The sequence below is a fragment of the Rissa tridactyla genome, chromosome 21, assembly GCF_028500815.1.
Source record: "Rissa tridactyla isolate bRisTri1 chromosome 21, bRisTri1.patW.cur.20221130, whole genome shotgun sequence".
Classification (NCBI taxonomy): Eukaryota; Metazoa; Chordata; class Aves; order Charadriiformes; family Laridae; genus Rissa; species Rissa tridactyla.
In genome coordinates this window covers 2,829,189-2,855,232 of record NC_071486.1, presented here as the reverse complement: position 1 = coordinate 2,855,232, position 26,044 = coordinate 2,829,189, and the positions used below count along the sequence as shown (strand labels likewise).

At 49.9% G+C, this 26,044-nt stretch overlaps 1 protein-coding gene across 10 annotated transcripts in view; it reads left to right on the top strand.

Annotated features, from left to right (window-relative positions):
• ANKS1A (ankyrin repeat and sterile alpha motif domain containing 1A) overlaps positions 1–26,044 on the top strand; it is a 112,760-nt gene that overhangs the window by 45,817 nt on the left and 40,899 nt on the right. For all 10 annotated transcript variants that reach the window (XR_008463228.1, XR_008463227.1, XM_054181010.1 and 7 more), the window contains 2 exons: positions 802–919; positions 7,896–8,467. Coding sequence is in view for 8 of the 10 variants with exons in the window: in XM_054181010.1 (XP_054036985.1) it covers positions 802–919; positions 7,896–8,467 (690 nt within the window). In the remaining 2 variants the exon portion in view is untranslated. The remainder of the gene's footprint in view (positions 1–801; positions 920–7,895; positions 8,468–26,044) is intronic.

Below are 26,044 nucleotides of genomic sequence, written 5' to 3'. Positions count from 1 at the left end.
CCAGTTTGGCCCCATTAGCACCAGGGTGGCACTGGTGGCTCTCTAAGGATGTGGAACGCCTATCATCCTTGGTGGTGAGGTAGACCAACGTGTGCGAGTCTGCAGCAAGACTCAGCTGGATCCTGCAGCGGGACCGCATTCCTGCACGTGGATGGTGGCTTTCCAGAGCAGCTTGCTGGAGGGGCTGCCAATATCACAAACAAGCTCTAATCAGAGGCTTTTGGGGATTTAAGCGAGCAGACTCGCTGCTGCACATCCTGAGGTTAAACTGAGTTTATACAGTGTTGCTTGAGGGCTCTTTAGTCCTTAAAACACCGTGCATCCTGAGGTTAGAAATGCTCCAGCTGGGACTTCGGAGAAGGTGGCAGGGATTTGGGCTTTTTTTTTTTTTTTTTTAGCCATGTCCTAATAGGGCCAGCAATTAAATAGTGAATGACGATGCAAATTCCAATAGCAACAGCAAGTCTGAGTTGGGATGAACAGGAATAACGGTCTCAGCTCTTTTTCCCCGTCCAGGCTGTCTGCAGCCCTCGCGCACTGAATCGGTTGGTCAGCGCTAAAAAGCTGGCAGCAGCCCTAAAGACTAGAAAATAAAGGGGTTTGGGGGTTGGTGGGTTTTTTTTTTTGAGGGGCAAAAAAAAAAAAGTGGGGGGCGTATTACATTTTGGATCACGCTCCACAGCGAAGGTGTCGCCTCTGCCAATCCCTTGCTTAAACCATGGCATAAAGAGGCCTTGTGCTTGATCGCCGGGATAAATAGCATTGCTTTGTGGAGCGCTACATTATGCTGTTTTTCATTAGGCCTCTGTTGCACGAGGAAAGAGCAAGGGAAGTGGAGCTGAGGAAGAGGAACACCCTTACGAGCTGTTGCTCACAGCAGAAACGAAAAAGCCCGTTGCGGTGGATAGGAAAACAAAAGGTAAGTGACTGTCCAAAAAGCAGAGCTGTTTGCTGAGCTGCCTTTAAGGGAAATATAGAGGGCAGAGAGTAACTGGAACAATTAAACTCTTTGCTGGGTGGGGCGGCTGCATTGCAATTGTTTTGTTTCCTGGTAATCTTCACTTTTATAAAGGAGAGATCTAAACGTTCCTGTACAAAACGTACACGGAGGAAGGGCACCGCCGCTGTTTTGACAGCGAAGAGATTGCGAGGACCTACTCCGTTAACTTAAAAAATCAGCAGATGTTTTGCACAGTCAAGTAAATGCAGAGGGGTGTAAGGCTGTGCCTTGTTGTTACAAGTGAGAGGGACCAAAGCAAGCGTTTAGATGAGGCATATTCTCCATCAGCTGAGTTTAAAGACCTGCTGGCGTTGCATGTTGGTATCAGCAGACGACTTGCCCCGCTATCCTGGTCTTAAAATCAACATCCCGCTGTGTATTAAAGCTAACTTGAGATGTAAACTAACAAAGGAGGAAAACAAACCTGTGTAGAGCGAGCCCCTTTCTAGAACTGACTGAAAATCCACGATATAGCCAGGTTAAGTACCGAACTCAGCCCCCTTCTCCCAGAGGGACCTCTGTGCTTTACAAAGGATCTGGGAACACCTTGTCTCTTGTGTTTGGCTGTCGCCGGGCTTTTTGGCTTCCCTTCAACAACAACAACAAAAGACTTGTTTAGAGGAGAAACATCACTTGCTTTTATTCAAAAGTCCTGAGCAGGAATTTGTGGAAGGATTTAGTTTGGACTCTAAACCTGGAAAAGGTCTCGTGTTGAGGATAAACGGAGGATAACGCGGACTCGATGTGATGTCTCATTGACTGCCCTGTGAGACCTGTGGATTTTTTCTCCCCCCCCGCCCCCTTCTTGCAGTGTGTGACAGCTTTCATTCCTCGAGTCCTGCCGCTCTCCTGGCTTGTGTAGGGTGGCACAAGAGGTCGTTGGTTTCCCACCAGGATTTGCCAAAGCCACTTGCTGCCCGAGGCAAAGTTAGGGTGCTTTTCAGGTTGGTGCTTTGCAGTCTCGGCCAGGAGTAGCCCTTCGGCGACAGGCATTGAACCAGGAGCTTTCAGGGCCGCCTTTTCAGTATGCAGCTATTGCTGGTTATTCAAGTGCGAGCTATTCCTGACGGCTTTGCGCCTTTCTCTGGCTACTGTGTCTAGGTTTGATTAATGGGAGTGAAGGGGTGTCATAATTATGTGTCAGATTAAAATAAAATCTTCAAGTAATGCATCTGCTTGTTCCTGATGCAAATCTCTTCCCCGAAACACCTGAAGACATCGGTACCACAGGCCCTCTAAGCCCCGTTTCACGGAGAGGTTGCAGGAAGCATCTTCAGCCTCTTAAGGATCCGGAGCAGGGTCCTGTCTTTTAACATACAGCTAGAAAGGGAATAGCTGTGACTTCAGGGTTTGCAGTCCATGGAAAGTGTTCCTGTGTGTGTAACAAACCTAGAGCCCTTTCCACTGTTGTAGTGGGAGAAATCCAGGGATGCGGTTGAGTTTTCTCAACTTCCAGGACTTGTCCGCTCTTTTAAATGCGATTAGCGCTATGACTGATGCAGTGGAGCCTTTGATGTAGTGGAGGTGAAGAGCTGCTGATGTGTTTCTCATCTCTTGCATTTCTTAAGCTTGCCAGGGCCATTTCCCATTGCTCTTTGTGGTGGACCTGGAGAAAGGGACATGGCTGTTTGTCCCCCTTCTCCGAAGGGTACCAGCTTTTTCCAAAGACGTTTTCCAAAACGTCTCAGTGTGGCACATGTGGCAGTGTCCCCAGCTGGCAGCTCTCCATGTCCTGCAGGAGCAGCTGAGCTTTGACAGGGCCCCGTGTCATTTTTCACCTGCTGCTTGTCCTCTCGGGGACTTCAGGCTTCTCAACCCCAGTAGGAAACGAGGCGCTGACTGGTTCTCTCTTGTGGTGGTCATCCTTGCCTTCTGACACAGCATTGCAGGCCGCTGCTTTCTGCACGCGAGTTCTGTGAGTGCTCTGGAAGGGTGGATCAGCTTTGAAATCTGCTTTGTTATGCTGGGAACAAAAGGAAATGTTTCCGGCTTTCGTGGTACTTGGGGTCAGCTGCCAGAAGGGCATGTGGAAGCAGACGTAGCGAGTATGAAATGCGAGTTATAAGCTGATGGGGGGGCGGGGAGATGCATTTAGGGACCAGCAGAGTCATTTTGGCAAAAAGTTGAACGAGGGCTTGAGTGATGGACTGAAGCCTTAATTGGGGTGTTGGAGAATTTTCCCACCTCTGGATCAGAAGGGTCCTGGAGCATCAAAGGCAGCAGCTCAATCCCAAGACAAGGAGCGGGCTGAAGCATGGCTTTGAATTGCTTCTTGGCCCTTGATCTGAGGGGCTGGGCTTCTAGATGTTGCTTGATGAGTTCTGGAGGAGCCTTTGGTCAGGAGAGAAGGACTGGGATTCTCGCAGGCTACTGAGAAGGGCTTTTCAGGGCAGCCAAAAGGCTGAATTTCAGGCACGCTGGTTTTAATGGTGCCTTTCATATGTGATAGCTGCCTTTGTTCCTCTTGCTGCAACTTGTCTCGTATCCAGTGCCCAGATGAATGTGGTATTATCCGCCTGGCTTTGGTTGCCTTTTGTGTAGGTTGCAGCAGTTTGCTGTCACATGCTGGAGCACTAGGAAAAGTTGGCCTAATGTTTTGGGCAGAGTATCAGAAGTGGTTTGAGCCAAATGCTTTCCCATCCCCTTTGGTAAGGAAACTACGTGCGATCGCATGCATGAAGCCAGGGCATTCAGATCTTCAAACGGGACTTGTAAATAGGCCAAAAGTGGTGAACTGACCGGGAGGAGGCTGCACAACTCCTGCTGCGTTCACAGAGATCTGATGGAGGGTGAATACGGAAATACTACTGAGTTTTGATGTCTGTCTTGCTCCTCAGGAGAGTCATCCACAAGTGCAGTCAGCAGTAACCAGCTGCAGGTAGGACTGACTTGGTTCCTTCTGACAGTTTTTAAAAACTGATGTTGTTGAGGTTCTGCTGTGCTGCTTCCATAGGAAGCCCGGCTTGAAGTCCCTGCTTTCACCCTTCCTCCTGCTAGAGTTGTTCTTTGTGGTTGTACTGGCTCAACCAGGTGTACGGCTGTGCTCTGAACCAAGTATCTGACCCAACGGTAAAAGACAAAGCATGCTGCCGTGAGTTTTCAAGAAAATATCTTTTCACAGAGCCCGAGTGTAGCTACAGTAGCAGTGGGATGTGTGTCACGATAGGGAATCTACGGGGACACATGGATATTGCTTAGAAGGGTTGGAACGGACAGAAATCTCTTGGTTTGCTGTGAGATGAATGACAGTGTAGAAGCACCACCGGTGTGCCCACCATGGTTTTGTCACGGATGGAGGACAAACCCTTTTCCCATGTCTCAGGACCAAGCCTACGTTTCTGCTGTCATGATGTACTTAGAAGCTTCTGTGAGGAGTCACAGCAACTAGGGCAGTGTTTTATTGGCCTTTCTTAAAAGGGGACTGGGGGAGGGGCTACAAACAAGCACAGGTTCAGGTAGCTTTTGGAGGATAAATTCTGCCCCAAGTGACCGAGCTCAGCGAGACTAATAGAGGAGCGTATTGTGCATTTCTGGGTTTCACATGCAGTACCGCGCTGCGTAAATGAGCCTTTGTTTTAGTTTTACTACAGGTGAAGTTTATTTTTGCACTTCTAAAGTAGCACCCTAAAGACCAGCTTCCTTCTCTTCTCTGGCCTTTTATGCCACAGGAGATAGATTTGCATGCTCCTCACTTGACAAATTCTGGGATGGTGTGGCATGGGGAGCCTTTTCTGTATGAAAGCTGGAAGCTGGCATATGCCCTCGCTAGTTTTAAGGTTGGGGTGCTTGAGCAAAAAGCAGCTGCAATAACAGCGTCATTCCCCTAATCCAGGGGTATGAAAACAAACCCTGCCGATGATATATAGGGAAAGAAATTTGATCGAGGCAGGGCGGTTGCAGCTTAGTGCTAGGAGTTTAGGGAAGTGCTTTGTGTCTGGAATCATCAGGCTGCTGGCAGGGAAGCTCTTAATTGAATCCCGCCTGGGAAGCAGACAGCCTGTACCCAGAAGGGGGTTCCTGTTCCCATTTCGGTGTTGGAAGTTCCTCCTGTCGGTGCAACCTGCAGCAGGCGTTGGCTGAAGGAGTCGGGACCAGTCAGCTGTCTGTGCTTGGGTGTAAAATGAGCTCAGGGAGTTGGGCAGAAGTCCCTGTGTTAAGGACGACTCCCTTTCTGAATTAGAAGGTGCAACTGGAGGAGGATGCTTTCAAATCCCTTGAAGTGCAGCAGATGGATAGAACTGGGGTCTCTCTGCTTTTCTAGCACCTGAATATTATTTTCCCCTTCCCCAAATTCACTGCAGCCTTGAAAAATGAGTACTGTTCATCTTTTTGCCATGAGAAAAGTGATCAGCGCATCAGCTGAATCCTGTCTGTAACCTATCCCAAAAAGGTACACCTTCCCAGGGTGGCCAGTGGTTGTTCTGCCCTCTCTGCTCGCCACCCTGAGGCACCTTGAGTTGAAACCCCAAAAGAATTTTGTGAAACCCTGGGATCCCCGGGGGAACCCTCTGTGTTCCTGATGAGAAGGAGTGAGATTGCTCTTCCCTGCCAATGTTGGTTCTTCTGTCGGCAGCTTTCGGCTCAGGCCTGTTACATGCTCTGAAATGTCTCCTTCAAGATGTTCCTCACATCTTCTGAGCAAGTGCTGTTGTCCTTGCGTCACCCCTTCCTTCCCTGGCAGCTGCGTTGTATTTTGAAGTCCTCCTCCGTCGGCCCGAGGATGAATGGGGGGCTGTGATTTCTGCTCAACAGGAGCCCTTTTGTGAGTCTCTGGAGCTGGATTTGGAGCACTTTGTTCTGGCTCGACCCAAGTGTTCCAGCACGTGGCATAAACTTTCACCAGCCGCCTCTCTGCCTTCAGCAGAAATGTCAGTAAAGGTTAAGCTGGGGCATGGAAGAAATTATTTCCAAGACAGGAAAGAGGTTAAGAAGAAAGGCTGTTGATTTTGCAAAAGTTTTTCCCTCCTCGTCAGGTTAACGTGACTGTCCCATCAATGCTGTGTCCCTTTTATTGGGTCAGGAGCTTTTTCTTATTAATAGCCATCTGTCCTGTGAACGCAGCATGTCTGATCTCTTCTAAGGTTTCTCTCCAGCATTGCAGCTTCATAACTTTATGCAAAATAACTGAGCATAGTCTGGTCTTGAGATCTTCTGATGGGGCGCTGCTGTTGGCACTCCCCGGCCAGCCTTAGGAATGATGCTGGAGACACCCCCTGCCCACAGGGCATGTGCCTCCCCCTTGGCAACTTCAGCTGCAGAACCTGTGGTGTCTGTGCCCCTGCAAGATAGTCAACAACTACTTCATTGTCCTGGAATCTTTAACTCGTAGGATCCAGAATGAAATAAGCCCTCGCATCACTTGATCCCGGGGAGAAGCGAGCTCCGCCGGCGCGCTGCCCTGGCAGTCAACCTCCGTTCGGGCTTTGGCTCTTCCTGACTCAGCTGCCAACTGAGCAAACTGCTTTTAGCATTTCTGTGGAGTAAACAAATGCCTGCGAGAGGGACTAGCTGCGCTCATCCAACGCAGGGCGCACGAGACCCCAGGATCTGAAGCGGCTCGCAGAGATAAAGGACTAATTCAGTCCTTTCCTGCCTCATTTCTGGTGTGAGGACAGACCGCAAAACCAGATGGGTGTCAGCGTTTGAAAATAACCTGGTCGAGCCTAGTGCTGGGGAGGGTGCTTGCGGGGAAGGAGTTGATCTCACTGTTGTTGCTAATAGGCTGCTTTTAATTAAAGATAAGTAAAATTCATCAGTGTGTTTTGCCTCGCTGAAACGAGGATTCCTTTGCCTTGGCTGCCAAGGGCTGCTCTCTTGCAAAGCAAGCAATTTCCTCTTCCCATCTAAACATCCTCCTTCATTACAGAGCCACGTTATCGGGGTGCTTTGCTGTATTGTTCCTTTGCAGCGTCGGTTTTTGGTCCTCGGACTGAAGAGTGTTTCTTCAGCGCTAAATGGAAGTGGTTAAAATTCGCAAGCGATTCTGGGCGGGTGTAGGAATCCCTGGTAAACACAAGTCATACTCCTTCGCTTTACAGAGTTTTGCTTTTACAGTTCAAATGCACGTGTGTAACGTGAGCAAGGTGAGTACGCGTATGTCTGCACACGCTTGGCAATTGGGATGAGTCAATTATTCATGATTTATCCGGCGCCCTGGTACCTGATATTAAAGCTGTTGGTCCAAGAGTAGCTGAGTAAGTGTCACATTTCTGGGACAGCCGGCGCTCCGCGCAGCTCGCTGCCGTTGACGATCAGACCCTTCTGTGTTCAGTGGTTCGCTTGCAAGAGGGAGACTTCTGATCAAGTTTTTTTTTATTGCATAAACTGTTTATTTCTCTCCCCTGAGTAGGGAGGAGAGGTTAAACTCGGAAACCGCTAGGGAGGAAAGCACTGTGGTTTGTTTTTTTTGTTGTTTTTTTTTTTTTTTTCTTTTGGGGGAATGGATTTTGGAACTCGCAGGTTGATTACAGTCCAGAAGTTTTCCCACCCCGCTGCTCGTGCCAAGAGCAGGGAGCGCTGCTCTAAATAACACTTTGGCCTTTATGGAAATGTATCAGATGTTCCAGGAGCCTCCGTCTCCGCTTCTCCTACCTCACTTGCTCTCTCTGCAGGATATAGTTAGCACTTCTCTTAGCCTTATATAGCAAGGCCTGATAGTTAGTGTTAACAGGAATAAAACAACAAGGAGAGCTGCCAGATTGCATAAATCAGGCCAGTGTTTGGAATTTCATAAATGCCGTGACTTTGGGTACAAGTTGAGCACGCGGAACAATACTGAACTGTTCTCTCTTTATCTCTCCCTCCCTTGCTGAGGGAGGGCAGGGAGAGAGCTGGGATTTTGCTGCTTCTTCCATGTTTTTGATTCCCCCTCTGCTCTGTTTTCATCCCCTTGAAGACCACAGGAGGAGCAGTGGCAGCCGCAGCCAGGACTCTGCCGACGGCCAGGACATCCAGGTTCCAGAGCAGTTTTCAGGGTTGCTTCACGGTTCTTCCCCGATCTGTGAGATAAGTGAGGACCCTTTCAGGCTTGTTTCCTCCGCGGAGAAAGGAGGGACGGAAGCTACCGCCCACCCACCTGCTATGCAGCTGGAGGATGCTGACTTACCTGCCTCTGCGTCGGTACGGACCAGCTCTCCGGACCAAAACCAGAAAGTGGTCTACGCAACCGTCCAGCACACGCACGTCACCCGGGCGGATCCTGAAACTGTAGTCACGCCCCACGTGCTGCAGCACCCCGGCAGTGCCGAGGAAGAGGGGGACAGAGCTGTGGGCAGAGCCCACCCGGGGAGCAAGCCCAAAGCCGAGCTTAAACTCAGCCGCAGCTTGTCCAAATCGGACTCTGATCTTCTGACCTGCTCTCCAACAGAGGACGATGCCATGGGGAGCCGGAGCGAATCGCTCTCCAATTGCAGCACTGGGAAGAAGAGGCTGGAGAAGTCCCCATCCTTCGCTTCGGAGTGGGATGAGGTAAGGCTGACCTCGCTTAAGAGCTGCTGTGCCGGGGATGAATCTGTGCAGCACGAGCTCCTCTCTACCGCACTGCCCTTCGGAGGGGGTCCCGGGTGGGTGTCACTGCTTTTACTAACTCTCACATCACATTGACAGACAAATGCTCGCTTGTAAGTCTTTACCGGTGTTAAATGCCAAAAGACAGGGTTAATCGGAGTGGGGAAGAAGTGGAACTGCAAGAAGTGAGGGGCTTTTCAAAGTGTTTTTAAAGTTGCTCAAATACAGGGGTTGATTTCTTTTAGGCAAGCCAGATAAGTTTTTTACATCCCCAAAATAAGGGAGAGTTTGATAAGTGCTCCTCGCAAATCTTTATGTTGACCTCCTCTTTCCAAATCTTCCCCTGCGGGCTCTCCCAGCATCCAGAGACATTTTGTTTCTGGCTGCTGGGGGGGGTAAGCAGCGTCCTGGGTTCGTGGGGATGGAAGGAAGGGAGTGATTAGGCTGTGTTTTGTGTATTTAGTAGCTCCCACTTTCCTCTTCACATATTTATTTCAGAGGCTTGTTAGAAGTCACTTTATTATAGCACAGGAGGCCCGTGGATAGTTAAATATTTCATGCTCAGAAAGTTGGCCCTAGTGAACCACTCAGGCGAGATTAAGTGTCCCTCTGAAATTCAGCACCGCAGCATTACTGAAACATTCTTTGGAGATGATTCTCTGCTGGTAGAGCAGCAGTGCCGCGCAAGAGATAAGCTCAGATGAACCACTCTTTGTACACTGAGAGGAAATAAAACCCCTGGCGTGTTGCTGGGGGGGTGTGGAGCCGTGTGTGCCGGGCGTGTAAACCCCTGGGACGGCTGTGCCCCCGCTCGCCTTGTCCTCCCTGCGCTGACTGATGCTCAGCTGCCTCTCTCGTCCTGACTGGGAGATAAAAATCATCTTTTCTGGGAGGGGGAGGCGTTCAGAGGTGCTAAAAGCAAAGTGGGAATCCCTCCTCAGTACGAGCCCATCCTTCAGTTTGTACTCCCGCTCCCCGCAGTGTTTCAGCGTTGCCAAATACATCTGTTTTCCCCTGTAGCTGTTCTGGTTGTCGAGGCTTTGCTGTTAATTACCTGGGTGAGTTGCACCATGGCTGTTAGTGAAAGATTCTGCAGCTGAAGGCTCATTTGAAAGGACCGGACGGTTTTCACTGCGCATTTCATGCCTACCCGAACTGTTTACAGCAAACATTGAAAGGGAAGAAGCCTTTGGCTTTACAGTGCTGCAGAGCTTTACTCGGAGCAGAGGTCAAGCGTTAGTGTGCCTGGGCTTCCTCTGCTCGGAGGAATGAACCCGCAGATCTGCTTCCCCGCTTGTAAACAAAAAAACATCATTTCCACCCGGTGTCAGCCTAACAAGCCACGAGAGGAAAAGCTGCTTTTCCTTCCCGTTATGTTTAGGTGAGGGAATTGGAGAAAGAATGTGAAAAATTCACATCTGTCTCCAATGGGGCAGGTCTAACTTAAAAAAAAAAATAAATAATTGTACTATCAAAACCTGATGGTTTTGTTTGTCTTCCTGGTTTCTGGTGTAACTTAAACATTTTGTGGAATTGCTTTAATCTGGTAGTAGCATCCTGTGGCTGGAGCACTGATTTGCCTCGGGGTCTCATGGCTGTCACGGACCAGCTGGAATGATTGTGATCAAAGGTGTCTCCTCTCTGCCTCAGTTTCCCCATCTGTGAGATGGCAATAGCCTCTTCTTGGAGGATGTTTTTGTTCCCATGGAAAAACACTATGTAAAGTTAAATAGTCTCATAGGAGAGACAAGCCAGCAGCTGGGGATTCACTGCCTGTAGCTTGATTTGCTCTTTAATTTGCAAAGGCTCATTCTGGGGTCTCATTCTGAGTCCTGTGCGGCGGTTGCACTCTTTGATGCTGTCGGCAGGAGGGGTACGGTACACGGGGCAGAGCAATTTTCTATAGAAGCAGCTTAAAATGGAGCTGCTGATAGTAGTTCATATGGTCAGGCCAGTTCTCGCTATAAAATATCCTAAAGCAGCCTCCTATGACTGCTAAGAAATGGTAAAGATGTACCTGCGAGGAACATTTTGGGTGCGTTTTGCAGTGATTTGTATGTGCAGAAAGGGGCTGATCTGGCTGGTCAGAATGGCAACAATGAGACTTAAACATAAACGTAGTGCTGTTGTTGGAGGTTTAATTAGTTCCCTGAATGGGATAATGCAGCTGCTCTGAATTAGATGCAACTTGCAGCCTCTGAATTTTCTGGGCTAATATAAAACCTTGCTGAGCTGCCCCTGTTAGCCACGATCTGGCTCTTCCTCTGTGTTGAGGGGAAGCGGTGGCAGATGTACATGTGTTACTCTGTTCATTTGAATAGTCTTTATGCAGACAACTGAGGAGGAAAGTGGTCCATGTGCAGCTCTGCACCACGCAGCTGTAGCAGACGAGCTGAGGACTTTGCCCACTGGCTTTGCCAGCAGTAGGTGCGTCTGTTCGGGGCACGGGGGACATGGGGAGGGACCTGTTTGTGTCTGTGGACAGATGGAATCCATGGCGGAGGCTGAACGAGCATCGCTCTGGGCCATGGGTGACTGTGCTCAGCTACTCCGACTGACCAGGGACAGCGGGAAAATCCGCTGTTGGAAGTGAAGGGTCATGTCCCGTCCCCAGCCAAGCGCTGCTGATGCCCTTTGTTGGAAGTGGAAGGTGGCGCTGGCTTTGCCAAACGGGTGGGATGGGGAAGAAATGATTCACTTGGCAAAGCTCCTCCCTGTTCCCAGTTGCAGCTCCCCAGCTCCAAGGACCTGGCCCAAATTACAGATGCCGACAGCGCTGCTCTGTGCTGTTAAGGGATGCTCAGCGTCTGTCCCAGCTGCCTCCCCACCCACCGGCTCCTTTGGGACACGGAGTCCCCATACGCTGCTGTCAGATAGAAACACTCTGCAAGCAAACCGGAGAAATTATTAAAGCAAACAGCAGCATATCGCCCAGGGAGGGGGGCGAGGACCGAAAAATGCTCGATCCTCTGCTTGAGTGGGAAGCAAATGGGGGGCGAGGAAGCGGGCGAGGGGGTAGAGCTCCTAGTCAGCATAAATATTTGAAACCTTCCAAACTTGGCTGAGGGCTAAAGTGATAAATTTGTTTTTCGTAATCGGCTCATAAATATTTAGCAGGCGGGAGATGAGCGCGTGGCAGTCGCAGCTCACTATGAATTTTGTATAGGAGAATAAACTGTGTTTGCACTCCTGAAGGAGGAGGGGGCTCTCAGCGCCCAGCTCGGCTGCCAGCCCCCTTTCTGTGGCGGAATAGCTCGCATCTGCTCTGCCTTCCTCCTCCAAAGAGCAGCTCCAGCCCCGCGCATCTGCCCAGGTTCATGGCTGAGCTCTGCCGGAGGTGGGCAACCCTCGCGTCCTGCAAAATGGTACTGCGGTCCCTGGGAGTTTGCTCGCCCGCAGGGTGCCATCCAGGAGGGACTGAGCTGTTTTATCCCTTGGTGATAAGTTATTCCAGGTCTCTTTGGATGAAAGGCAACATATACATGTGTAATACAAGGGCATGTAGGGATAGGACAAGGGGTAATGGCTTCAAACTGAGATAGGGGAGATGTAGATGAGATCTGAGGACAGAATTCTTGGCTGTGAGGGTGGTGAGCCCCTGGCCCAGGTTGCCCAGAGAAGCCGTGGCTGCCCCATCCCTGGAGGGGTTCAAGGCCAGGTTGGACGGGGCTTGGAGCAACCTGGGCTGGTGGGAGGTGTCCCTGCCCAGGGCAGGGGGTGGCACTGGCTGGGCTTTAAGGTCCCTTCCAATCCAAACCGTTTTATGATTATATAAAATGAGTAAGCTGTTTAACAAAGGCTAAGGGGTGTGCAGCAACTTCACTTTATTCCAAGCCCATGCTGTCTGATCACTCTCAGCCAGGTTCAGGTGTTAAATGGTTCCTTCTCCTCCCGCCCCAGCTTCTGTTGCGGTTTTTTCCCAGGTCTTTGTCTCCATTTGATAGATCAGCGTGTCTGTGCTGAAGAAGAGCCTGACCGAGACGAAGTAAAACTTGATCACGATCATTCACGGAGCTGCCACAGCTCTGCTGGGGAAGCAGCTTCCTGACAGTGAGAGTAATTAGCGGGGATGTAATCTCCCGGGGGAAGCAGCAGAGGAATGATGGCTGGGCCGGAGGATGTTGTAAAATAGTCCTCTAAAAATTGCGCTGCTTGAGAAGAAATCGGGCTGTGACAAATGCTCTGTGTCCCTTAGACGCTGTCGGGTTGAGAAAAGCCGTGTTACGGGGGGTATTTGGAAGCTGCGTCTTGTGCAGCCTCGCTGCTCACGGGACCGAGTGCGGCGATGGAGTGAAAACCTGTAAATGCAAATAGCAGATAAATGGGCTCCGTTTGTAGAGGAGGAAGCAGAGGGAAGGCGTTTGGCTTTGGCAAAACGCAGGGGTGTTGGGCTGCGTCTTGGCTTCAGGAATTTAGGTTTAGTGCCTTTCTAATAGGTTCCCAATGTGCTGCTGCTCCTGCAGTTGTCTCTGTTGTTCGTTTCTCCTTCGTACCTGTGTGGCCAGGACCCCCCCGCTCCAGGGGAGGGTGTTTTGGAGGATCGTGGCGTGGTCATTCTTGGTAGGTTGTAGGATCCAGGAGATGCATCTGGGCAATGTGGCGTCACCAGCCCGTATCTGCATCCGCGCAGAGAGGTCTGGAGCTGAGGCACGGCGCTGTTGGAGTTAGCGGCTCTTCTGGGTCGTAGGTGTCGGTAAGAAAACTGAGCCGGGAAGTGTTTCAGGGGCAAAGAATGAGGCAGGCTACTGCGAATGAGCCTCAGACCTGGCTCCTGACATCCCTTAGTTCTCCCCTTCCAGCTGTCTGCTATCGAGTAAGTGGCTCCGATGCTGAATTTGTAATGAACGCTGGGCTCAGGGGTTCCAGCATCGATTTCACAAGATGAGGTAGTTGCTTTGTGTTCTGTCTTTCGCTCTTTTAGGAGGAGATTAGACCAATTTCAAAAGACATTTAGGGAACTGAATAAAACATGCATCTTTACCTTTTTTTACAACAAAAGGAGATGCACAGTCCACGACTTTGATGCATTTTTTTTTTTCCCCCCAAGTGAATTAATTGAAGAATTAATTAATATTCTGTACCTAATTATGGCACTGGACAGCCATCATCTCCTGTGAATAACTGCAGCGGTGCTCCATGTTTCGCTGTCGCCACAGAAGGAATTCTCTCCCATTTGCCATAACTGTGGATGTGGTGTTTTGCCTGTTTCTCACCCATTTTGGGGGTCTTCATGTCACATAAGGATGGGTGCCAGGAGCAAACGGCACATCTATTGTGCCTCCCATCGCAGGTTTTGGAGGGCTGGGGAGCAATTTGTTAGAGGCTGGGGCTGCTGTGGGGTGGCTTTAAATACTTGAGCTCCATTCACCTTGTCAGGACCACTGTGGGGCTTGAGTACCTAGTGGAATTAGTGCCTTAATTACACGCTTACAGTTGAGGATTAAGAACGTTTGCATCGAAATGTGAAACTTTCAGGAAAGCTCTCCATGCAAAACCTGCCACTGCCTTAAAAACAACACCCTGAAGTTGAAATTCAGAGCTGCGAGCTGCTGTCAAAGGAAAATGCAAGTATTTCCCTTGTCATACAGGGGGAGAGTGAAATTGCATCTTGTAAAAAGCTCCGTGGCTTTTGTTCTGACAAGCTCACGCAGCTTTACCTGTCGGGTAACGGCTCCCGTATGGCCCACGCTGTGGATCAAAATCCTGGGGTTTCAAGTGAGAAAAGCAGTTGAGAAAACTCAACCTCTCGGTATCGATGCTGCCTGCAGCGGGTGGGCTCCAGCCCGGGCGTTTGCACTTGCCTGGTCCAAGGTCATCCCTGTCCTGCGGGTCACAGGGCTCCTTCCAGCCTACCAGCAGCCCGGACTTCCTAAAATGTTTGATTTCTGTTCTTTTGGTTCAGGTGTTTAAGTCTTGGTGCTTCGCTTGCCCTGGGTTTGGCTCGTGGGACCAGGCAGAGCCTGGCGGTGAAGCACGGTGCCCCTCGTCTCTGAGCTCGCATTCCACTTTTCCCTTTGCCTGTTTGAAATATTTTATAATTAATTTTTTTTTTGTTTAGGGGGAAAAGCACTAATGTGGTCGGTATTTTTGTTCTGATTTCCGCTATTCTAAGCAAGCGTGTCCATCAGGATCTTAATCAGCTTAATTACTGGGCTGATTATTTGATTATCTCCAGATCCCAACATTTCCTCTTGTTTTTCCTGTGCTAAGGTCAGGAGTTCTTACATCATCCCTCACGTCCATTCTCTTTTCCCTTTGCCCTCAATGGCGAGGTTTCCTCCATCCTAATTAACTTTTTGTGAAGTGAAAGCTTTTGTCTCTTCGCGATACAGGTTTGCTTTGTATCTGTCGCGAACGGCCAGCCTGTTAAAATTATGAAGCGAAGCCAATCCAAGCCAAATTTAAAGACAATTCGCCAGTTTTGTAGGTAAAATTGGTTGGTGTTCTGGTCTGAAAGGCAAATGTAAATACTAATGCATATAATAGTAAATAATATTAAATGTAATGCTAATTCACGTAGGTCTAAACCTCACTGCTTGTTTGGACCTATAAGAAGATTTATATTTGGCAGGTCTTTGAATCATCTCCGTTAATCCGGAGATAGGCAGGAATCCGGGGTGGCTTTTCCCTGAGGCAGGTTTGCAAAATACAGTGGGACGTAGCGGTTTATTGGCCACCCCGTGTGGGAAAGGAGCCTTTTGTGCAGCCGTTGGAGGGGATTTGTGAAAACGCCCTCCACACACCTCTGAACGCGCAACCGCTTCTTTCTCCTCTTATTTATAGGTCACCAATTACAGGCTGGACGTGGCTCTAAATGGGCCCGTGGGCACTAGAATAATACAACAGCTTCAGGCCGCCGCTGCCGTGTGTTTCCGTTAACTTTTCAAGTGTATTAACTCGGTATTTCTGAATGAGAAGCTTTTTATTCTGTGTAAATTATACGTTCTCTGACGGATATTTTGGTTACGTAGCAATCTTGTGATCGCCTGCGTTTTTGGGACTCTTTTTTTTTTTTTTTCCCCAGGAATGTCCGGTCTCAGTGTCCTTACTAAATTCAGTCTTTCATTATGTTCTCTTCCACTTTGCACCTTCCAGCACTTCGGAAGCTTTTATTTAAAAAAAAAAATAAAAAAATAATCTCTGTAGCTCTGTCTAAGTCCTCCAAAGAGGCTTCACCGTGCTGTGTTGCATCCTGCGAGCTGGAGGCAACCCTCGCCCCAAGAGCAGAACATCGTTCTCAGCTTTGTGTGTTAGGGTGTGAGAGTACGAAAATGTGGCTGTGAAGACCGATTTGAGATTTTTAAGAGGTTTTGGCCTTTTTTTTAAATTTATTGTGAGTTCAAAATAACCAGCGTCTGGCCATTTCGCTGTTTTGAGCGGAGGCGTTGTCGCATTTGTCCGTCTTTCGTGTCATGTTAGTGTCGAATTTTGCTGGGTGTTTGTCAAAAAGACATTGACATTCGGAGGGCTCTGAAACTGCCGATCCACCACGCGCTGGTTGTGAAATACAAGTTTATACTGTAAGTTCCTTTCCTTTTGGTATGTGTTCAGATTTGTAATTTTGGGATTTGTACCAAAACCCCGACTGGCGTGTGGTGTGAAGCAACAGTCCCTCATCCCGATCCAAATGAGTTTTGCAGAGACCGTATGAAGCCGGAAAATGCGTGCGCCTTTATCACTAGTGAACCATTGCAGAATGTCTTGGAAATAAATAACAAATTTAGTGAGTCCTCGCATTGCATGTGGAAAGCACAAGCTGCCGGAGGAGGACGTAGAAGGGGAACTCTGAAGTTCAGGTGTCCAAATGTGCTTTTGTAGTTTCGGTTTGAATTAATAAATCGAACATTCTATTTCCCAGGCGATTGGTATGTGGTATGCCGAGTCCATAACACAGGCTGGGATCTTTTGTATACGCAGAATATATTGAGCGATGAAACATGAGGCTTCTGCTCTATGGGACGGGGATGTTGAGAGCGTAAGCCCAAGCATCATAAACTAAACCAGAAGTGGTTTATGGGCTGTCGCCAATCTAGAAATGAGATCCATGGCCCAGATCCACATTTCCCAGGACTACGCTTGCGCTAAGGAGCCAGCAGGTATTGTCCCAGGTCCTTCTGTTCTTCATATTTGCAACCCCATCCCTTTCCTGGTGGAGATCCTGGTGGATGCTGCGATCCAGCCATGCCTCTGCTCCGAGGACGGATCCCAGCTGGGTCTGAGCAGCCTTGCTCCCACCTTCAGGGTTGCAGTATCATTTAGTAATATCAGGTATCAATTAACTGAAGGCTTTTCTGGGGAAAATGCCTCGGGTCACTTGTGTCTTACATCAGCAGGATAAACAGGGAAGCAGGCAGGGCCTAATTGCTCGTTAAAGCAGCACCTGCTATATTGTCTCCCAGATGAGCGCCTGCATGCAGCATCTCCTCGGCTTGCCCGCTGCCTGCGAGTGCCCGAATCACGGGGGTGTTTTGAGCCTGCGTCGTGTTGGCTTTTAGAAAAGCTGCCTTTTCTTTGTGTTGGCTTCGGCCCCTCTATTGTTATCTGTGCTATTGTCACCTCAAACCTCAATTATTGTGAATCTGCTTGGGAAGCTGCGGCGCGATCAGACCCTGGGCACGCACCGTGCCTCATTTTCCTGGGCTGGGAGAGCAGCAAGTGCTCAGAGATGAGATGCCGCTAATAAACGCCGAGCGGCACGTCAAATATCATGGACTTCATCTCGGTCTGGCTGCTGGGGAAAGCTGTCCGAGGTGTCTTCACCATGTCTTTCTTAAACTTGAAATGAGAAGCAAGAGGAGCCGGGCCAGTGCAATTACGGAGAAGCCTGGAAAATGTGGAAGTGTCAGCTAAAGGGCCATTATTGCCATTTACAGGACTTGGGGTGCAAATTGTTATTAATTTTGAGATGCTCAAAAGGGCTGGGTAAAGCTGTTTTTCCGTTCAGTCCGTTGCTCTGGTACAGGGTGTTGGTGTTCAGCGCCGTTGTGCAATTGCTGCTGGAGTCGTTTGCTCGGGCTGATCTCGTCCCTCCCCTCCGGACCATCGGCTGCATCTCTCGAGAGATGATTTCACAAGTCAGCAATTAAAAAAAAAAAAAATCCTAAATCTTAAGTAGCTCTACTTTCTTTTTCCTCCCAGCAACCCCAAAATAACTTGCTCTTGTTTACTAGAAAAAAATCCATAAAACAGTTGGAAACGGCCAGCAGCATCCCATGTTCAGCTGGAGTCGCCTCCAAACTGCCCGACACGAATTTTCAGCCGTGATGTTGAAGGTTGAGAGTTGGGCTTTGTGTGCGGGAGGGATCATCATTTTTTTTCAGGCAACCGTACCGCTCATGGCTGATCTTAACCTTTGCTGTAGTTGGGGTCTGGTGCCGCGGTGTTGGTGCGAAATGGAAGCATCAAACGGAGGCGTTTTGGGCATCCCCAGCATCCTCCGTTGACCTAATGCACCCTTATTTTTCTCCCCTGTGTTTCAGAGCTATCCCACGAGGCTGGTCACTTTCTCGTTGGGGGTGTTTGTACTCAAAGGGGTTTTTAAACTGTAGAAGCAGCTTGTCTGCTTTTGTAAATAATTTTAAACCAGATCTGCCCCATCCCTCAGTTGTAGAAGCTTAGAAAGAATGAAGTCCTTAACCCTTGACACTTACTTGGAATTGCAGAAATTTAAAATACTGATAGCCTTTAAACCCAACTTTGTAAGTAGCTTTCAAGAATAAAATATGCTGCTGGAACTGCTCTCTTGCCTGCCGAGCTCTAGCCCCAGGCGAGTTTGTACAATAGGTTATGAACCCCTTAATAATAAGGATTTATAATGGGAATCCTGAGATATTCTTAATTATGCTTATGCTGCAGGGTGTCATTATAACGCACTAATACCATACGTATGGTAGATAGTGTGCCATTTGTTTCTGTGTGTTTTTTATTTAATTACAGACTTTTATCTGAATAACTTCATTGCTCAGTGCTTCTGTTTCCCTGTCAGATGTGCTGTAGCTTGTCTTCCTTGCCATCAGGCTTCTGGACTGGTGGGTTTGAGCTGCTGGTTTGGGAAGGGGCCACAGAGGTTGACCCCACGCAGGGTTTTTCCTTGCGATGAGCTTAGAAAGAGATGGGCGATGGAGGGCCACGAAGATGATCCGAGGGCTGGAGCCCCTCTGCTGTGGGACAGGCTGAGAGAGCTGGGGGGGTTCCGCCTGGAGAAGAGAAGGCTCCGGGGAGACCTTCCAGCCCCTGCCAGTCCCTAAAGGGGCTCCAGGAAAGCTGGGGAGGGACTCTGGAGCAGGGAGGGGAGCCATGGGATGAGGGGGAAGGGTTTTAACACTGAAAGAGGGGAGATTTAGATTGGATATTAGGAAGAAATTGTTTGCTGTGGGGGCAGTGAGCCCCTGGCCCAGGTTGCCCAGAGAAGCTGTGGCTGCCCCATCCCTGGAGGGGTTCAAGGCCAGGTTGGACGGGGCTTGGAGCAACCTGGGCTGGTGGGAGGTGTCCCTGCCCAGGGCAGGCGGTGGAATGGGATGATCTTTGAGGTCCCTTCCAACCTGAACCATTCTATGATGGTGTGTGGTACCAGAAATCACATCACAAGGAAAGGTAAGCGTGAGAAGCACCAGGCAGGAGAGGTTGTGAGGAGAAACCCCATTTCACTGTCCCCTAACGCTCCTGGGGACGGCACAAGCTGACAGTCCCCGCCGTGTCGCAGGGGTGGGGATGCTGCTGTCACCTTTGGGCGAGCTGCTGAACCACAGAAAGCACGCCAAGGGGAAAAAAATAAGTTGTTTTCTGCTGCTTTGGTTCCCAAAGGCAACGTGCTGTCGTTCCACGTGTGTGCGTGTACATACGTGCACAGACACACCTTCGACGCGAAAACATCCCTAATGATAACACGTAGCTCCAGATACCGGGGGCTGATGCAGTGGTGAGGAGCCTGCGCAGAGCAGTAGAAATAAGCGATATGTTACATCTCCTTCTGTTCATACCTGATTTAACAAGTCTGAAGTTGTTATAGTGATTTAAGGGGGAAAAACACTTCATTGGAGTTTTTCTGCTGTGCACCCGAGTTAACTCTAAAGGCTGGTTTTTTCCAGGATAAAAGCATCAAAGGTGCTCTCCTTTGGCTATCAAGGCATATCTGGGTTTTAATAGTAGTATTTGGCTTCTCAGAAATAAACTCCCTGCGAAGGAGTGCGTGTTTGTGTGTGCGTGAGGGAGGTGTTGGAACGCGAGCGCCGCGTGGAAAGGTTGGCCAACGTAGCCTGGTGTTGTAGGCACACTGCCAGCCTCCCGGTTAACGTAGGCAACCTCCCCTCCTGTTTGGCCGCCTTCATTTCGAAGCGGGGAAGCGTGGATTTACTCAAAACAGAGCTGTGTTGTGGGCCTGAGAGCCTGGAGCTGGGTTGGGGGTGTGGGATGCTGGGGACGTGGGGCTGCAGAGCAGCGGTGCGGATCCGGAGCAGCTGGACGCTCTGACCACGATGGAGGGAGGGGGAAACCCTGCTTTGGAACTGCCTGGGGTGGGAGAGCTGCAGCTCTCGGCAATGTCTGCTCATCCAAATGCTGGCATATGTGTGTGTGTGTATATATATATATATTTAATTCTTTTCTTCTCCCGGGACAACCTTGCTGTGTCCTTGGGAATCACTGATGCTGCATGCGGAGACTGAGCACAAAACTGCATTTATGCCGATGGTAAATGTAAGGGATTTTCAGCCGTAGGTGAGGTTTTACTGAGCCCCTTCCAGAAAGCTGCAGTAGCATAAAGACACCCCCGAACCTGGGCGAGTGTCACGCTAGTGGAGTGCTGCTCGATTCTGTGCTTTCTGAGTGAAGCTTCGTTTCTCTGCATGCAGATGAGTTGCTGCAGACAGCCTCGCATCGTTTGTCTTTTATTTTGGTGATAAAAGACCCCGGGACTTGTTTAATCATCCTCCGTCTCTTGCAATGGACTCGCTGGCTCCAAAAAACTTCAGCGTTGGCTCTGGGGAGGAGAAGCTGGAGGGATTAATATGGACCCCACGGCTTCACATCCATCGGGGCAGGGGAGTGGAAATGAAGCGGAGCGGGGCCATGCGTGTCCGAGGAGGAGGAGAAGGGTCCCTGGAGGCTTCGATGCCCTCCTGGCACCTCTGTCTTCACGGGTGATGTGGGACCTGTCCATCTCTGGGCCTCCTGCTGGTCATGCAGGGGTGGTATCAGAGGAGAGGAGATATTCTGCATCCCGCTCGTGTCAAAAGCCATTAGATGCTTCTGCCACGAGTGCTGTGAGGTGGGGAATTAACTTTGCAGGGCTCCGGTGTTGAAATATCCTCTGTCTCGCCGGCAGAACAAACCTCAGCACCCAGCGGCTCCTCCAAGCTGCCTTGGCTTTTGCTGGCCTTCTACAAACAAATACCTCTTTCTCCATTAATCAGAACTCCGTCGCTCGGGATAGTTTGTTTTAAGATAAAGTTCTGTTTTGGAGTAAATTGCCAGTTGCTATGTTTTCGTGGCCGCCTGCCTGCATGGAAGACTTTACCACTTCCCCAGCCCCGGGATGACTCTCAGCCGCACCCAGCTCCTTTTTTTTCCCGGGGTATTTTTATTCTTCAACAAAACGTAGGCAAACGTGAAAATAAATCGGTGCGCTTCTGTCCTGGTAACCACTCTGCATCTCCTTCCCATCACACCCCTTGCCTTGGGCTTTGCTGAAGGGCGTTCTCCCATCCTCGCCGCCTGTCCTTCTCCCAAAGTCTTCCACTTTGTCATAGTTTGTCTGGTTTTTTGGTAGGGTTTCAGGCCTCATTGGCTAAAATATCCTTGTAGTGTGGAGCCAGCTACCCCTATAGATTAGGAATAACAGCTATGATTGTATTCACGTTGGAGGCAAAAGGATTTTGTGGCTTTATTTCAGTGGACGTAAAAAGAAACAAAACAAAACCCCACCCCAAACCTCACTTCCCACCAGAAAACCAAAAAAACCCCCCACCAACAAATAAAAAACCCCAAAACCTAAAAAAGCCCACCCCAAACGCACACCAGAACCTGTTCAGGGACAGGCGCTTGATGCTTCAGTGGAAAAAAACAGGTTAAGCCAAAACAAATCGGAACTGAGTGTTCAGGCTACAACTAAGTCTGAACTGCAGCGCTATATTTAAACATGATATTTTTGTATTTTAATAATTAACCACTGGGAAAGAACAGCCTAAAAAACTGTAGCGTAGGCTATTTTCAAGGTATCTTCTCTTCCAGCCCTGTCTTCGTGCCGTAGAGTGCAGCTGAGGACCGGTTGCGGAGGATGGGGATGCTTTAAAGCCTTCATTCCCTCTTTAGGTTTGTGCGCTTCCCCTCTCTTCTTAACTTTGCAGCCTCTGAAGAGTTAAATCAAGATGAGCAGCAATAAACCGGTGTTTGAGTTGGTGTATGATTTAGGAGAGTGGCTTCTTTTCATGGAGAGCCGAGGGCAGGATTGTTTCCCTTTGCGTTCGTTGTTAATACAGTTTGGACTGAGCGTAACCGTGCCCTCCTCCAGCTCCCAGCGATGTTTAGCAAAGGCTGGGTTGTGAAAGGTAAATCCTTTGCCGTGTGATTATTTTATTGCCGTTTGGTTTTTAAATAGCACAAGGCAGTTCTCTGCTTTTGAGGAAAAGTTCGTGGGTGTCTTCGTGCTGAAGGAGCCACCTGCAAGTCCTCGCCGCTGTGTTTTGACCGCGGGGCTGTCAGTGCTGGGACTGAACCTGAAAAGCATCAAATCCCGTTTGTATTAGGGGAGGGCAGCGCGATGGAAAGAAGTGAACTTGGCCAGGCACCCAGAGTTAATGCGCGCTTTGAATCCAGCTCTGGGGAAGGGATGCAGGGAAGGAAGGGAATTTTCCAGGGTGTCGGATGGTGGGGACCTGCCCTGGGCAGGGAACTCATCCCGTCCCCGGGGAGCGGAGCGGGTTGTCATCGTGCTGTCCTCCCATCTGCTGCTTATGGGCACATTACCTCCACGCCTGGGGAGAAGTTGTTTTTAGAAAACTCTTATCTACATTTAAAGGAAGTGAAATGACGGGGAGGGTCCTTTTACCCCGCAACGTCCTTTCCAGGGCCATAGTACTGCAGCAGGCGTTGCGTCTTCCCAGCGAGAAACACAGCAGAGGAGCCTACTTTCCTTAAAATCGAGTTAAAACTTTCTCTTATCCTTCATCCTGCGTTGTGAAAGAGCAAAGCTGCGAGTGGGTGAGGGTGGAAGAGGGCACCCACACCTGGAGTGCGGTGGGGGAGGGCAAAATGCTGGGGCAATAAATGGGATTATTTTTGTAATGAGCATCTGATGGGAGGGAACTTACCTGGCTCTTGCCAGAGAGTGTTCAGAGGTTCTGCCCAAAGAGGGGCTGCAAACGTTGGGGTTTGAACCTGCCACGGAAACATGCTCTTGTGCTCTTTGCCTTCCCCAGCAGCGCCGGCGGCAGATCCCGCACCTCGGCAGAGCCGGGTCCCGGCACCGCGTAAGAGACCTGCAAAGCTTTGCCTCTGTTGCTGGGAGACAGTCGGGGAGCTGGGGCTGCTCGAACAAACACGCTTTCCTCCTCCCTGCCCTCCCTCCCCATCTATTCTTCCCCCCCTCGGTGACTGGTTATAGGAAAAGCTGCTCTGGAACCAAGCGGTTCTTGCTCCGTGAGCCTAAAGAACCTCCCGGGCTTCCAGATCTGCTGAATTCAACGTCTTTTAGATAAAGATCCCAGACAGTAGGTAGAAGAGTGGCTCCAGCTTAGAAATATACCTTGTAATGAAGCTAATTGACATAAATCTTCAAAGCTTAAATGCCCTTAAACTGCTGGAACTTGAACTGAATTGACCTCAAGACCCAAATTCTGCAGCGAGCCCGCGGGGATGTGGCAATATCCAAAAAATCCTGTCCCAGCTCAGGTTCGGTGCCTGTGGAACTGGACAGAACAGTCAGCACCAAAGCCCTTGGTCTTACTTGAGACATATTTTGCACTATCCCTCTGTTTCCCTCCAGTCTTGCATGGCCTTTATGTACTGGTGATACATGAGGGCACCGGGAAATTTTAAGGCTTTGCTGGGGAGCGTTTGCTGCTTCGGAGGGGCCAAAGCAGATAAAACCAGGCGGTTCTTGCCAAAATGGTGACTGGCAGAAACGTGCATTGTGAGAGCTAAGTTACCTCTGGGTTCCAGTCAGTAACCTCTGCTGAGAAACGTGAGCAATTGATACTTTTCAGTTATTTCGCATCGGCTGCAGCCTCGAGCAGAAGCTGCCGCGTCACTCGCGTGTCCTTCAGGCTCCATCACAACTGCTGAGAAATGGAGAAGCCCTTTAAAACCGAGCCCGTGGAGGGGAGCGGGGCTGACGGAGCGAAGGTGGCTGCCACAAACGCCTCCGACGGAGGGAAACAGTTAAAAGGCATAATTGGGGTCGAAGGAAAGCTCAGCATCGCGAGGCAGACTTTAAATTCAGTTTTTTCCTCTTAACTGGTTCCAGTTTAGCTGATCCCACACTTCTCTTGCTGATACTGCAGAGCTGCTGATTTACACAAGAGCCTTAGGTTGGCTGACAAAAAAAACCCCAACTTTTTCTTGCAGTTCTCCGAGCCGTATTTCTGGGGCTTCCTTATTCAGCCACAGTGAGTCTAAATAGCAAGATCAGATGACACGATGACTGGCCGTGTAATTTTTATCTGAAGCAACAGCTTGGTGACGTGAGCAGCTGCAAAATGAACCACCCCTGTCTGTGTTTCGATTTTTGGCGTTTACAGGCTGCCTCTGTCCACTTGGAATCGCGATATTTTTTGCCTTTTTCATAGCCTCATCTTTTTTTTTTTTTTTTTTAGTACATCTTTTTAAACTTGAGCTTAAAACTCACAATCCCATTTCTTGTACAGCTGGCTGGCAGGTTTTGATTACAGTTTGAGTGACTTGTGTTCGGGAAGTAAAAGCTTTTGTGTCCCAGGTTATTACAGCAATTCTTTGTCATTTTTACCCCCCTGTGAAACAAGGGACCTGGGCTCTCATCCTCCCACCCCGGTATGACTCTGTTAACCCTTGGCTCGGCGTTTGATGGTGTCTGGCCTTCGTTCGAGACCTGCCCGGCCCCGATGGAGAGCCCGGTGCTGGGCTCAGGTGTCTCCCAGGTGTTTCAGCAAAGGTCCCAGCCCAGCTCCGGTGGGGTGCGTGGGCAGGAGAGCGATGACTGGTTTTGCCTCATGTACTGCGGGGCAGGGTGCCGACGGCAGGACGTACGTGTCCAGCATCACCACCCTTCCTTTAACTGAAATCACTTTTTAGGACACACTTTTCTTCACTCCCTTTTCAAGGGAGGTCATCCTCCCCCTCTGCCCTGGTGAGGCCACAGCTGGAGCACTGGGTGCAGTTTGGGCTCCCCGGTTCCAGAAGGACGGGGAACTGCTGGAGGGGGTCCAGGGGAGGCTACGGAGGTGCTCAGGGGACTGGAGATCTCTGTGCTGAGGAAAGGCTGAGAGCCCTGGGGCTGTTCACTGGAGAAGAGCAGGCTGAGGGGGGATCTCAGCAACGCTCAGCAATAGCCAACGGGCGGGGGGCAAGAGGATGGGGCCAAACTCTTCTCAGTGGAGCCCGGGGACAGGACAAGGGGCAACGGGCACAAACTGGAACATGGGAAATTCCATCTGAACATAAGGAAAAACTTCTTTGAGGGTGGCAGAGCCCTGGCACAGGCTGCCCAGAGCGGTGGGGGAGTCTCCGTCTCTGGAGACATCCCAAACCCGCCTGGACGCGTTCCTGTGCCACCTGCTCTGGGTGACCCTGCTCTGGCAGGGGGTGGGACTGGTTGATCCTCAGAGGTCCCTTACAACCCTGACCAGTCTGGAATTCTTCCATGTTTGAATTCTTGTTTTTTCAGGCTGGTCTTCAAAGTTCCCAGTAAACTAGCATTTGCTATATTTCAAGCCCAGTAGAAGTGCTCATCATCATGGTTTTTTAGGAGCAGAGGATCCGCATCCTTTAATGACTCTCCTATAGATCGCATGGATGCCTTCTCCCTGGTGAGATGTAATGCTCCAAGTGCATGCCCGCCTGCTCCCCGCAGACAGGAAGGGCTTCACTGGAGATCGGACTTGGCAGGAGCCTTTTAAAACTGTCTGGGGTTTTTTTTTTTTTTTTTTGTTTCACCAAAACCAAGCCCTCCCTAGTGGAGTTCAGCTTCAAACCGCCATTGATGTTGCTCGGAAGTCGAGCTCCCGGCTCCCCACAGTGTTTCCAGGAGCCCCCACTCGCCAGCCGGACACTCTGGGGAGCTCGTACAGCTGCACCAAGCGAAGCATTGCGCTGGGACGCAGGCACAGCAAAGCGGCTGGGGATGAGGTCCAGGAAAACTTGGACTCCGTCCCTTCCCCAAATCTAGCCTTAAAAGACCGGAAAAAAAAAAAAAAGTTCTGTAAGATTCAAAGTTTATTTTCCCCCCACTCTCCGTTGCCAGTCGGCTTTGCATTCAGCAGCAGCCGCTCTGAAGTGCCTCAAAGGAATATTTTCTTGGGAGATTTTCTCTTCAGGAATCTCTCACTGGGGGCTCTTCTTGCTTTATTT